The sequence below is a fragment of the Mercurialis annua genome, linkage group LG4 (genome assembly GCF_937616625.2).
Source record: "Mercurialis annua linkage group LG4, ddMerAnnu1.2, whole genome shotgun sequence".
Classification (NCBI taxonomy): Eukaryota; Viridiplantae; Streptophyta; class Magnoliopsida; order Malpighiales; family Euphorbiaceae; genus Mercurialis; species Mercurialis annua.
The window spans coordinates 12,675,670-12,688,795 of NC_065573.1; the positions used below are offsets into that span (position 1 = coordinate 12,675,670).

General features: G+C 37.1%; 2 protein-coding genes across 4 annotated transcripts; one reads left to right on the forward strand and one right to left on the reverse strand.

Annotated features, from left to right (window-relative positions):
- Positions 1-3,440: 3,440 nt before the first annotated feature.
- LOC126677483 (AT-rich interactive domain-containing protein 5-like) lies at positions 3,441-7,450 on the forward strand. Of its 3 annotated transcripts, none has more exons than XM_050372129.2 (13): positions 3,441-3,574; positions 3,656-4,117; positions 4,190-4,229; positions 4,936-4,988; positions 5,385-5,430; positions 5,525-5,617; positions 6,131-6,256; positions 6,371-6,422; positions 6,504-6,579; positions 6,702-6,768; positions 6,853-6,903; positions 7,018-7,110; positions 7,187-7,450. In XM_050372129.2, exons 2-13 carry the CDS (start codon positions 3,693-3,695, stop codon positions 7,289-7,291), a joined length of 1,227 nt encoding a protein of 408 aa, XP_050228086.1. In that variant the 5' UTR covers positions 3,441-3,574; positions 3,656-3,692; the 3' UTR covers positions 7,292-7,450. The 3 variants fall into 3 exon arrangements, with proteins under 3 accessions (XP_050228086.1, XP_050228085.1, XP_050228087.1); XM_050372128.2 differs by having other exon boundaries at positions 3,442-3,574; positions 6,113-6,256; XM_050372130.2 differs by having other exon boundaries at positions 3,442-3,574; positions 6,113-6,256; positions 6,504-6,540.
- A 43-nt stretch (positions 7,451-7,493) lies between these two features.
- On the reverse strand, positions 7,494-11,582 carry LOC126677482 (cellulose synthase-like protein D4). The gene is made up of 6 exons (XM_050372127.2): positions 10,961-11,582; positions 10,509-10,898; positions 9,621-10,425; positions 9,147-9,551; positions 8,718-9,061; positions 7,494-8,634 (listed from the first exon to the last, which is right to left on the reverse strand). The coding sequence occupies exons 1-6, from the start codon at positions 11,419-11,421 to the stop codon at positions 7,668-7,670; spliced, it is 3,372 nt and encodes a 1,123-aa protein (XP_050228084.1). The 5' UTR covers positions 11,422-11,582; the 3' UTR covers positions 7,494-7,667.
- Positions 11,583-13,126: the final 1,544 nt, after the last annotated feature.

Sequence of the window (13,126 nt, forward strand, 5' to 3'; positions counted from 1 at the left end):
AATGTTATTTGATATTTTTTTAGTTTCAAGCATTATGATCCTCTAACCAATGAAATTGTACCTCCCTTCAATATGTATGTTAATCAAATAACGTAAAAATCATGGTTCTCTTATCTTCACTACAGTGGTCTGCCTTTATCATATTTTGTGAGTTTTTTACTACTCTTATTTTTAGTAAATAAAGCTAATTTACCACTAAATTACTTCTAATTTTCTGATAAGCTATTTTCACATTTTAATTTATATCTTCAGCATATCGACGTGCTGTTTTATTTTTTGAGGGAGAAGCAAAAGTCGATGTCTATTGTGAGGTGCACCACCGCTGATAATATCTTCGATAGACGCATACAAAGTTTGTATGCTTCGTATTTGGCAAGTGGATAGGGTGATAAGTTTTTGAGAGGGGATGCTTTGATTTTTAATTATATCCAGGGCGAGAAAATTCTTTTTGGTATTCTTTGGAGTGAAGTTGACGACGTTTTATTTTTTATTCATGTGAGGAATAGTTGGCATTGGATATTGGCGGTTTTATCCTTCAAGGATAGGTGCGTTTACATATACAACTCTAAACGTTCAGCTGTTCTCGAAAAATCCGCGGCTGAAGTGGTTATGGGTTATTGCGTCATGATTCTGAAGCTGTTAATCATGTCTAACTTACTATCATCCATCAAAGCTATCGATTTGTCTTCTCCTGCGTATCTTGGCTAGTCCAAATTTCAACCTTTTTCTTTGTCTCAAGTTGATGGTTTACCAACACAATCTGACAGGTAAATATTTATTTTTCTATTTTCATTCATTTATTCATTTCTCTTTTTATGCATATGAATGACTAGCATTGTTTCCTACATTTGATTAAAGATTCTGTATTTTCCGAGTACATCATTGAAGGGAGGAAGGTGCCTTTTAAGCTTTCGATTGAAAATATAAAGTCTAGATATTGTGTTTTGTTGTATTCTCATGTAAAGTCAAAACAACCGCTAATGGAGATAACTGATACTCAAGCTGTACCAATTGTAGAAGAAGGACGAGAGAAAAGGAAGAAGATCAAAGTAGAGATTAAATATGTTGGAGCTGTAGCAAAGATAGAAGAAGGCAGAGGGAAAAGAAGGATTATCAAGATAGAGAATAAGTGATTTTCTTATATGAATTATGATACTTTAATATTTTCATGTCTAAAAATTTCATGTTTGTTGGATTATTTGTTTCTATTATGTTATCAGATCCTGATACTTTAATTTTAAATTTTTTAGATTTTACTTCTTATGAGAATGTGTTATTTTAGTGCATTGAGCTATCAAAAAACTTCTCATGAGATAACATAAAGCTGCTTGAATTTTTAGCTGCTCATAAGATACCATAAACCTGTTTGGATTTTATTATAATTGTACAACAAATTAATTTTTTAGTTTGAATTTGAATGATATAATCAGAATGTATCTAATAAAAAATTTCATATAGACGCTTATTTATGAAAAGAAGTCTATTTTTTAAATATAAAGACTTACCATAAGGCAAATCTAAAGCTTTTCCAAGACCTGATACTAATGAGCTACACATGAACTAACTGGAAGCTACTTAAATAATAGGCATAATTACTTAAAAACGACTCAGCTTGTAACTTTTTTTCATTTATACCACGACCTAGGAAAATTTTCAATTGTACCCTATTTTCAATTTTTATGTTTCGTTTGTACCCCAAAAGTAAACTTTTTGATAATTTAATTAATTTAAAGATGAAAATTTTAAAAACAAGATACATAAATGATTAACATTAACGTTTTATTAGAATATAGGTTAAAAATGAAGGACTAATTTAAACTTTTTTTCAAAAAAAAATAGGTCAATTCAACTCATTAGAGTAGAGATGAAACATAAAAATAAAAAATAGGGTACAATTGAAAATTTTCCTAGGTCATGGTATAAATGAAAAAAAGTTAAAAGGTGGGTGATTTTTAAGTAATTAGGCCTAAATAATACTTATAGCCAACTTTTAACAAGTATAAGCAAATGGAGCAAAAATAGAAAGATCAGTGATATCATAACATTTGCAGCCACCATCGAGTTTATGTTTTGTCGCAGCCGTCAACCACTATTTGTCTCAAGTCCGTCGCTACCGCCGTAGTAAGCCCTCCGCCGCCATAAACCCTCCGCAATTGCCCACCATCGTCACAGCCCGTTCATAGCAGCGTCTCCTTCTTCAGATCCGGCGACCCGCAACCTATCCCTCTATTCTTCTCTGACAGCAACATATTCTTCTTTAGATTCAGATCCGGCACCGCCTTGTTCGTACCGGCCATCTTCGTTTTTTTTTTTGCTTTGGTTTTTCCGTTTTCAGAAAATTACAGCTGGAGGACCTATTATCGCCATGATGAACAAATCGGAATCGGGGATCAGATCCGCGACGCAACAACAATTTTTGATTTGTAATTTTATGACTTAATTTTTTTGTTGGTTAACCAATGGTGTACTAGGTACATCAATAATCTTATTTTTTAGTACATTAATAATTAACTTTGGGTAAACTGTTGGCTGTCTTCCAATGATGCTCTCGATTTTCTGATGTAATTTTTTTTCACTTATGTATCTGTAATGGTTTGTTGGTTAACCAATGGTACACCAATAATTTAATTTTTAGTACACTGTTAGTAAACGTTGGTTAATCGTTGGTAAACTTGTAATAAACTTTATGTTGAATAAATCGTTAGTAAATTTGAATTGTGCATTTTAAATAAAATATACTTTTAAAAAAATTTAATAAATTTATTTTTAGTGTGCCGTTAGTAAACCGTGAGTAAACCGTTGACAAACCTAGAGCTAAGTAATATTTAGTATATCATTAATAATTTTTTAATCAACCTAAATTGTGCATTTTAAACAAAATTTGTTTTAAGTCTACCGTTAATAACCTATTAGTATGCCACTGGTTAACCAAGCCGTATTTTTTCGAATATTGAATCTAATCAATTTTAATTATATATCAAGATAAACGTTTATCAAATATTATCTTTAATTTTATTTAAATTAAATTTATGAAAAAAATAATTAAATTTATTTGAAAAGATCTTTACTTGGTCTTATTTTGGAAAGATATTAATTGATTTCATTTGTAAAAATCTTAATTGATAAATTCTTAATTTATTTGAAAAGATCTTATTTGTAAGAGAGTCTTCACTTTCATCTAACTACATTTTTTATATAATAGTTATTGTATTTTTATAATTAGCAAAGTATATTTTTTTTAAAAAAAATGGGTAATGTATTTTTCAATTTTGAAAGTATAGCTAGTATGTTTGAAAATATTTTGCTATAATATTGGTATTTGTTAAAAAAAAAACCAATTTTGTGTGATTTTCTTCTTAAAGAAACCCTAGGGCCTAAGTAGATTATGGGCCTAATGAAAGCAAAGATCCGTGTGTTGGTTGGTTTCTGAAATAGAGAGAGGATTGCCTGTATATGCCATTATGTTCTTCTCAACCCAACTCTCTCACTCTCCTCAATACTCTCCAACACCAACGCCATACAAAAACATCAGCACAAACGCACCCCCAGACCCAGACCCAGACCCTGTTATTCGGTTCGTTTTTCTAAACCTTTCACTGTCTAAAGCTACATTTGCATTTTGCTGATTTACTCTGTTTATCTGTCTTTGTTTCAGATTTTTATATTATTAGGGTTTTAGTCTTTAAGAGGTTATGGAGGATGCAGAAAAGGAGACAACTGATATGAACATAGTTGAAGGCTCTTTGTCAACTCCGACTGGGGAACTGCAACCACACCCTAATATTCTTGAACCCGAAGATGCAAAAAGTATTGAGATGAGTGTCCAGGACGGAGCTGATGATGATGAAGATGTGAGATTGCAGTCTGCTGCTGCTGCTCAAGTTCATCTCGTAGACGATAAGCCCGCTTTGGCATTGGCATTGGTCCCAAACGCAACTACTACTGATGAAGACACTCCCAAGTCATTCATTGAGGGTTCTGCCTTGATCGATGGCTATGAGTCTGGAACACCCGACGAGCAAGCAGCTTTTGCAAAGGATGTTGAAAGCTTTTACAGACAGAATCACTTCGAATATAAGACCCTTAAGTTCTATAAAGAAGAACTCAATCTGCTCAAGTAACTCATTCTCTCTGTCCATTCATTGCACACCTATTCATTACTTTTAATTATGCCTTCTCCTTTCGCTAGGTTATGGAGATCTGTCATCAAACTTGGAGGCTATGAACGGGTTTTCTTTCTTTCCCTTCACGCATTTCTAATCCTATTTCGCTAATTATGTTCGAAATGCAATCACCCTTGTCACCTCTATTAGTTAACAACATTAGGAGGGTCAATTTCATGCCTTCTTTTTCTTGCTCTTTACCTATCTGCTGTTTTTTCCCCCTTTGATTGTATAAAATCTGAGACTACTTTATCCAGTAATCTATTACAAATTTAACCGAGTAATTACCATTAAATCTAAACATAATTGTTAGCCAACTCTTTAAGCTGTTTATAAATATTGCATATTTTAGTTTTATGGAAACACAAGTGAAAACCTTGGAGCCTTATTTTCCTTACTGCACAAAACCACGATTTTCCTCAACAATTAGGTAAGAGCAACCTTTTTCTTGGTGGCTTTTGTACAATAAATATGTTCTTCCACGAGGAATAACCACTCGTGCTTTATGCATACAAACACTCCTATCTTTTAACAAAAATAGGAACATTTGGATTTTTTGGTTGTCTTTTTCCATTTGATGCTAGTTTTTATTTTTTACGTTTTCTTGCTGTTTAATGCTATGGACTAATTTCACTATAGAGCGCATCACGACAAAATTGTCTCAGCTTTATTTGACATCATGATCATTATTAAATCTTCTAAAAATGTAGGCGATGGCTTCCAGCGCTTGGGAAGTACGAGACAGTTAATTTCTTTATGCTACCATTTGCAGGTGACTTCATGCAAGTTATGGCGTCAAGTTGGAGAATCATTCAGACCCCCAAAGTAAGGATAACTCTGATTTTAGCTGATATTTATTGAGTATTTTGTGGGGTTACAAGGTAGAGAAAACTGCACTTACATCTTATTTTGAGTCTGTAAATAGTAAATAGTGTGGTCTATTTGCTGTGTCTGGGAAGACAAATTTTGTTATTTTCTTGCATCGCAAGAGAAAGAAATCTCAGTGTCTGATGGTTTATGGTGCTGGTGCTGTTTTTTTGGGTTGACACACATAAAGATATTGTCCCTGTTGCTCAACCTATAAGTTCCCTTAATAGGAAGTGACAAACATCAGTATTCAAATCTTCTTTTGAGTCAGATGGTCTCATTTGCTGCTCTGCATAACTTTTTTTTGTTATGTTTAGGTTAACAATTACTTATTCATCATGTTTGGTTGAATAGGACCTGCACTACTGTTTCGTGGACGTTCCGAATATTTTATGAGAAGGTTATTGTCTAATTTCTATTTTTCTTATCTAGTTTTCTAGTTTGCTATTTTCTTTTATGCACTTCTTTGGAGTTCACAATCATATTTTATGCAGGCATTACACGAATATGAGAAGCATAAAATGCGTAACGGGGAGCTCCCTTTCTCTGATTGTCCATTGACAGAGCCAATCAGGGTTGAGAATCAGGTAGCCTCAATAGCTAATGCAAATTGTTTATCCATTAACTTCTGCATTGTAGAGTTTCAATGTTTAAATTTGCCCATTTATCTGTATTCTCATTAACATGTACCAGCACAATGTGGTTGGCATGAGGGAATTTTAGTTTAGAGGAGATAAGAAACTATTTGGAGGAATATAGAATTAATCATATAAGATTTTAGAACTTATAATTTTCTAGTTCTATTCTAATGTAGCAAAAAAATGGGAAGATAGCCTGATGTAACACTATATTGACATGTGGGATCGCTGGCTGTGATTCAAATTGCCTTCTCTCTGTAGATCAGTTAATAAAGGCAATATGTAATTGCTGTATTGGGTGGTTTAAGCAGTATATATTAAAAGCCATTTTCTTGCTGCTGCTTTTGTCATAAAAGAATTCAGAAAATCTTTATTTCATTTTATTTTATCTTTTCCTTATCATGCCCATAAGGATGAGAAACGGTCTGAAACAGTCGTGTATAGTTAAATCATCCTGTACAGGCACCAGGAGGAAGTCAAGCTCCCAGCTCAGGCAGGGCTAGAAGGGATTCTGCTGCTCGTGCCATGCAAGGTTGGCATTCCCAGCGTCTTCTTGGTAATGGTCAGATTTGTCATCCAATTGTGAAGGTTTGTCTTCCACTCTGATGCTCTTAGTATTTTGTTAGGTTACTATTTTCTTTTTCAGTACCAAAATTCACATCCTTTACCCTTAACGTATGAATTTCTCCATCTGCTGGTTAGGATAAGAACTTGAGCTCTGCAACAAAGGGTGATAAGCAACTAAAAACTAATGGTAAAAACAGATTACCTGGATGAGCATGTTCATTCCTTCAACTGAAAAATTTATTCTCTTGACTTAAGGTTATTGTCTCAGGTGTACTGAAGCGTAAAAAACCATCAAATGTTGATCGGTCTGTCCTTGTTCCTCACATGAAAGCAATGAGACCACAGTTAGGCTCCCTTTGCTGACAATGTCATGGGCTTTGATTAATAATCACACCTAATACCTATTCAGTTAAAAAACTAATAAAATTTGGTTTTTGGACTGCTAAAATTGGATGGTTTTTGGCAGATCGGATTCAATGGTCAAAGATATTGGACCTGCAGCTGATTGGGTAAAAATCAATGTGCAAAGAACTGTAAGATTCGATCTTATGAGTTATGGCTATAAAAGCTTGACCTTTTTTGACTGTAATTTAACTTGGTATTTTGACTCTATACAGAGCGACTGCTTTGAAATATATGCTTTAGTTCCAGGGCTTCTGCGAGAGGAGGTAAGATGTACCCCTTGAAGCTATCTGTGCTTTTAAGCTTTTCATCTGAGTACTTGATATTGATCTCAATTGATTAAGTTGCCACTTTTTATATGGACTACCTTTTTGATATAGGTTCATGTTCAGTCTGATCCAGCTGGACGCTTGATAATTTCTGGTAACCCAGAGCAACTGGATAATCCTTGGGGCGTCACGCCCTTTAAAAAGGTTTGTCAAAGTGGGCATTCTATTCACTTGTTCTTTTTTAAGATGTTCATGATGTTTAAAGTGGTTCTGCTTTCAGGCTGTGTGCTTACCTTCGAGAATCGATCCACATCAGACATCCGCCGTGGTTACTTTGCATGGTCAGTTATTTGTGCGCGTCCCGTTTGAGGTGGCAGATATGTAGGGTTGTAGTCTGGAGAAGAAAAAGGTAGTTTAGACAATGTAGTTGTTTAGTCATTGTTCAGGTTGGTTGTAGCTTGAGACTATTGTCTTTATTCTGTATTTAATAGTTGAATTCTGAAAGCAAATCTATATCAAAAGCATCATATTATGGCATTAACAAGTTAAAAGTTCACCAAAACAAGTATAAACGTTTTAGCAGCCAACAAATCAGCAGCTGTGTAAATTTAAGTTTATTTTCAGTTTGTTCGTGTCAAAATAAATCAGCTCTTTCCTGTGTTTTCTAGTCCCTACCTATATTTGTTCATTTACAAGACAGTTTAGAAGAGAAAACATGCATAAAAGATTTCCCAGACTTCAATTGATTTGATGCTTTGTGCTCATGGGAACTGGAAACCTGAGCCCGTGCCATCTGGGTTTGTTGCTGCCTGTGGCGGGCTAATGGCGATCCATAGTAAAGAGATTGTGATTGCTATGAGACCAGACCACACAAACACAATTGTCGGCGTCTTCCCTCTCCGTCCCATTAAACCTTTGGCAAAAGGGTAGAGATGAGCCAACACCCAGAAGCTAAAGAATGCGCCACCGATGAACTTGCTCCATTGTGGAACTGTGCTGTATACTGTCCTTATAAATGCAAAGGCTATGGCAATTATGTTTGTCATAGCAATCACAATGGGTGGGATCATCAAAGACGTCCACTTCACGATGTACAAGTCTGCAAATATATCGTCTACATCATCTCCAGCAGACTTAGACGTCAATGTGAAAGATATCTCAATCCCTGCAATAACCTTGAGCAGACCTTGCATAACAGCCGCAAAGTGAGCACTAGTTCCGGAGATAAGCCAGAATTGTTCGTTCCTCCACCACTCTTCCAACCCGATGCCCGACCACTTCAACTCAAGGATAGCAAGCAAAATCAGGCAAATGGTTATAGTTAAGAGGTAGACTAAAAACGCAATGCTCAGCGTTTGAACAATGAAGTATCCTGAAAAAAGGGAGAGTGCAGGAAGGAAGCAGTAGACTATCAGGAACATGGATGTGAATGGATAGATGCCGACATTAAGATAAGCAAGGCGCTGCAGTAACTTGAGCTTCCTTGAAGCAAGAAGAGCATTGTTCCTTGAAAAGAAAATCTCCACGGACCCTGTAGCCCAGCGGAGCACCTGGTGGAGTCGATCAGTCAGGTTGATTGGAGCTGATCCGCGAAATGCATCACGTTTAGTTACGCAATACACAGAGTGCCATCCGCGGTTGTGCATACGATAGCCTGTCACGACATCTTCTGTGACCGAACCATAAATCCATCCCACCCTGTCACCCCATTCCGTTTTGTCCTCGTACCTGCAGTAACATTAATATTACACAGTCAGCTGCCTGCAATAATACTAACAGTAATAAATGTTTCTAAAGTAAGAATTGCTTACCAGCAGGAAATTACAGAGACCGACTCAGCCACTGTAGTGGCATCAAGCGGTTCTCGTGGAACCCTTAGAGCGCCAGGAGGACGTCCATATTTAACTGCAGGATGATCTGCAAGGGGCCTGGCCTGGTATTCGGCAATTGGTATAGACTCGGCCAGCATTGTGGAATTCCCGAAACGCTTGGGCAGTAGATTCAAATCAAGATCAGGGTCAAAGTCTGTGGCGGTCAGGGGACGTATTTCAGGAGCATCATTGCTCTTCTGCTCATACTTATCAGCATTTGGAGGGTCGAACCCGTATAGAGCAAAACGTCTAAACATGCAACCAGTTCCCACATAAACAGGACCCTGCGCTCAGGTATGATAAATTCATTCTCAAGTTTATATTAATTTCCTGGAACTGAAACAAATGAATTGAATTATGAACTTGTACCTGTACACCGTCAAGGGCACGCATTTGTCCATCGAAAAACACAGTGTTGTGATTAGCATATCTGTCAGAGGCATCAATGCCTTCAAATCTCTGGGGAAACTGAATGTAGCAGATGCTTTCACCACCTCTGTCCATCATGAAACACATTCCTTCTCGGATGGCTTTACAATTGTAAATGTAGTGATCACAGTCCAAATTGAGAATGAAAGGACCATTGGACAGAACGGCAGAAGCTCGAACCAAGGCGTTCATGGCACCAGCTTTCTTGTTATGGTCATAGCCTGGTCTCTTTTCACGCGAGACATACACAAACATAGGAAGGCGTATATCAACGTCGGAGAAATCTATTAACTTGTCTTCTGCGCCTCCCATGAGTGGATCAGGACTAGGAGGCTTTAGCATCACCTGTATCCAGTGAGTAAGTTGTTAGTATTTGTTGATGAGCGAGTCAGTAAAATCATACGAAATTGGTACCTGAAGAATTCCAGCGTGGTCGCCTTTGGAGTGCTCAGGGGCAGGAGCGGACCACGTTCCAGGCCAGTGGGTGCCGTCAGCCATCCATGTAGCTTTCTGGATTTTGATAGGCTCCATAGGATCACCACCACTCTCCCTCATGTGCTTCAACATTTTCATTTCCTCTCTTGCATTGAAAGCATCGGATCTTCTCCTGATTGAATCGGGAAGGCCATTGATCCTCACCTTGAACTCGTCATACTCCCTCTTTATTCTTCTCCTGTCTTTCACAAAATCAGGCCTGCTTTTGTTCTTAGTTGGATCCACTTTTAAGCTGAAGTAAATTTCAGGATTTCTCGGCTCAATGTTATGTTTTCGGCAGAAAGGAACCCATAGATCAGCGAAGCTTGCAGCCTCAGCCATGGCCTCAAAAGTAAGGAGAGCACCTCCATCGTCGGAAACATAACAAGCTACCTTCTCCACAGGGTAATCTACGGCTAGAATTGAAAGGATAGTATTGGCAGTGACAAGGGGCGGCTCTTTTTCAGGGTCAGCGGTGGACACAAACAAATCAACACCAGGAAGATCAGAGCGTCCGCTAGGATTGGAGGGTGACGGCATTTCAAACTTGTCGCGAAGAACCTCAAGGTCCGTGGAGCGATTGACAGGGCAAAGTTTGGGAATCTGATCCAAAATCCAGGAGAAGGCAAACCAAATCTCGCACACCACTGACATAAGCCACAACCATCTTGCATCTTCATTTGGATTGTTAACTCTCCAGTTCAAGAAGAATCCCAGCACCACTAATCGAATCACGATCAGCAATCTGCAATTTTCAATTATTTGCATACATAAGAGATTAGTAGATTAAACTAACTACCTGACTAATTAATGTATGATGTATATTACCTGTAAGGACTCATGATTGCTGCAGGAATTGGCATTTTGCGACTGAGGGGCTTCCAAGGTTTATCCATATTTTCCACCATTCCGCTTTTGAATCCATCATCCTCATCATCGCCGTACATGTCATCTTGAGGCCAAAAGGCGTTCCCATAGCCGTAAGTACCTTTAGTTTCGAACAACCAGCGGTTGTGATCGAAATCTCCAGTCTGGTTTCTCTTCATCATGGTCATGTTGTTAGGGTCACCTTTATTAGGAGCAGGCAACGGCAATGCTCCAGTAGAAAAGTCAGGAACATCGTCGTCGTAGTCTCCTATTTTATAAGTCTCCTTGCAGCCAGGGCATAAACCTGTCTCCTTTTGGGCATCCAGGTAGCAGTCCCTGCAGATTTTGAACCTGCAAAACCACATTGTACTTGAGACTTTGTTCCAACACATTGCAATAAAGGAAAACTGTACCTGCATTCGCAAGGAATCACATCATTTCCTCTTTCATCCTTCATTACTTTGCCATCACATGCGGGCATTGCACAAGAGGAGCCTTTGGATCCAGCCATCTGAGGATGCGTGACCTCGGATTCAATCACCTTGTCCATGAGGTGCGCGCGTGTTACACTATTGAATCCGCCCGTAAAGAGAGAATTAGAAACATATTGCTCCTCAGCTTTGACCGCGACAGAGGTGTCCATGGGCTGGTTATCGGGCGTAGGAGGAATGTGGACGGTGTAGTTCATGTAATCGCCCGATAACTCGCCTGACATATCAAGATCTTCTCTCGACAGACTCACATATCTCCCACTTGAAGTTCGCCTGGCAAATTTGACAGTCTGCCCGCTTGAAGATCGATTTCCCTGCGAACTAGTAGACCCTCCGGGGGTACGCAGGGCTTTCTTGGACGGTTGCGATGATAGAGATGCCATCTTTTTCGTAATCTTTTCGTGCACTCTGCGTTTACAAAACCATGTTTACTTGATTATTTCGCATAACATACGTGCATGTTGAGCAAAGAAGAATCAATGGTGTCCCATAAATGCGGTGCTTTTGTTTTGGTGGTGTTTACGCCTTTCTAGGAGATTTCTTTGTGCATTTTCTTCCTCTTTTTTTCATCATATATATATATATTATGTCTATCGTTGCTGTTATGTTTTTACTCATGAGGTACAACAAAAGTCAGTTATTCAATCTCATTACCACTGCCACCCAATCCAACCCGACACTACTAACCATTTTACTATAATTAGCAACATTATTTTATGCAATTCTCAACTTATTATGTTTCCACATTATTTATGAGGTTATGTCCAAAGTATTGTTCTTCCATGCATTTTTAGAAAATCCAAGGCATATTCATATATATATATATAGCCGTTTAAATATCGGGCTAGAGCTTGACCTCCGCAAAGGACCTGTTCCTCTCAAGTAAAATTAGTTGGACGTGGACGATTTAAAGGGTCATTTATAAAATGTATCTTAAAAAAAGATGTGTTAAAAAACTATAATCGCTTCTTTATTCTCCTTCTCTTTCTTTTCATTTCTTTATCAAAAAATTTATTTTGATCACCCGACAATCATTTTATTAAGGCCTAATGATCCAGAAAATTTCGATCTTTTAGTCCCTTTTCAATTTCACCCCGACGTTCTAAAATCGCCAATAGTATCCAAATCCACACCTTTTACTTTCAATTGTACGTACCCACAAATACTAAGTTTGCATCTTTTCCAAAAAAAGATCAAAAAAGTCATTTATTTTGAATTTTTCAAATAAAAAAGAACTCAAATAAGTAATTTATAAGGAATTTTTTGAATTTTTTTCGAATATAAAAGAGTTTAATTTATAAAATTGGGTACAAATGAAACTCAAACGTATGAATTTGGATACAATTGAAATCCAAAAGAGTACAATCTAAACTCCAAATACCTAACCCTCACCCTAATCTTAATCCACTACTATATAATATTGTTATAAACCCTGTAAGGGGTGGAAATTGAATTTAACACAATGTATGATCAAAGGACTAAAAAGTCTAATTTAGACTGCCTTTAGCCGAACCATCCAGCTCTAAAACACTTAAAATTCAATCACTTAGACTGATCAAATCGAGCTTCTATGTTTCAATCGATCAAGAACACGCAGTTGTACTTCGATATGGAATTGGATTCTATCACTAAACAACGACCATATGATTCAGAGATGCATGTCAAAGGACCCAATTTTAGTTTCATCACATGATCATTATCTTTTATATGCATGTTGTTTAATTCCGAATTAATAGGATGCATGATTAGCATTGTTTTCATGTTTCTGCCATAACTGCTATAACTGCCATGTTTCTCCAGAAACTTCAAGAGGTCTTTTCCGCTTCGTTTGGACCCGACATTAGCTCTAGTTTATACCGGTGCATTTGTATCGACTAGAGGAACAAATTCCTTATTTTGACCAGATCCGAAATCTTACTATATCGACAAACAAACGACGAAAAGAGGTTTAAAAGTATTTTTAATCTTGTATGTATATCAATTGCTTATTGGGCATGTATGTTTAATATTTTTAGTGTATGTCCAAATCTATCATTAACAAGTTTAATTAGATAATCACGTCAACTTAATTCAAAACTAATCAAATGA

Coding starts and splice junctions, on each gene's coding strand:
- LOC126677482 (XM_050372127.2), bottom strand. CDS start 11,421: ATGGCATCTCTATCATCGCAACCGTCCAAGAAAGCCCTGCGTACCCCC. Junction 10,426..10,508: donor GCAATCATGAGTCCTTACAG/GTAATATACATC, acceptor TGAAAATTGCAG/ATTGCTGATCGTGATTCGAT. Junction 8,635..8,717: donor GTCTCTGTAATTTCCTGCTG/GTAAGCAATTCT, acceptor ATGTTACTGCAG/GTACGAGGACAAAACGGAAT.
- LOC126677483 (XM_050372128.2), top strand. CDS start 3,693: ATGGAGGATGCAGAAAAGGAGACAACTGATATGAACATAGTTGAAGGC. Junction 6,423..6,503: donor TAAGCAACTAAAAACTAATG/GTAAAAACAGAT, acceptor TTATTGTCTCAG/GTGTACTGAAGCGTAAAAAA. Junction 6,904..7,017: donor CAGGGCTTCTGCGAGAGGAG/GTAAGATGTACC, acceptor TTTTTGATATAG/GTTCATGTTCAGTCTGATCC.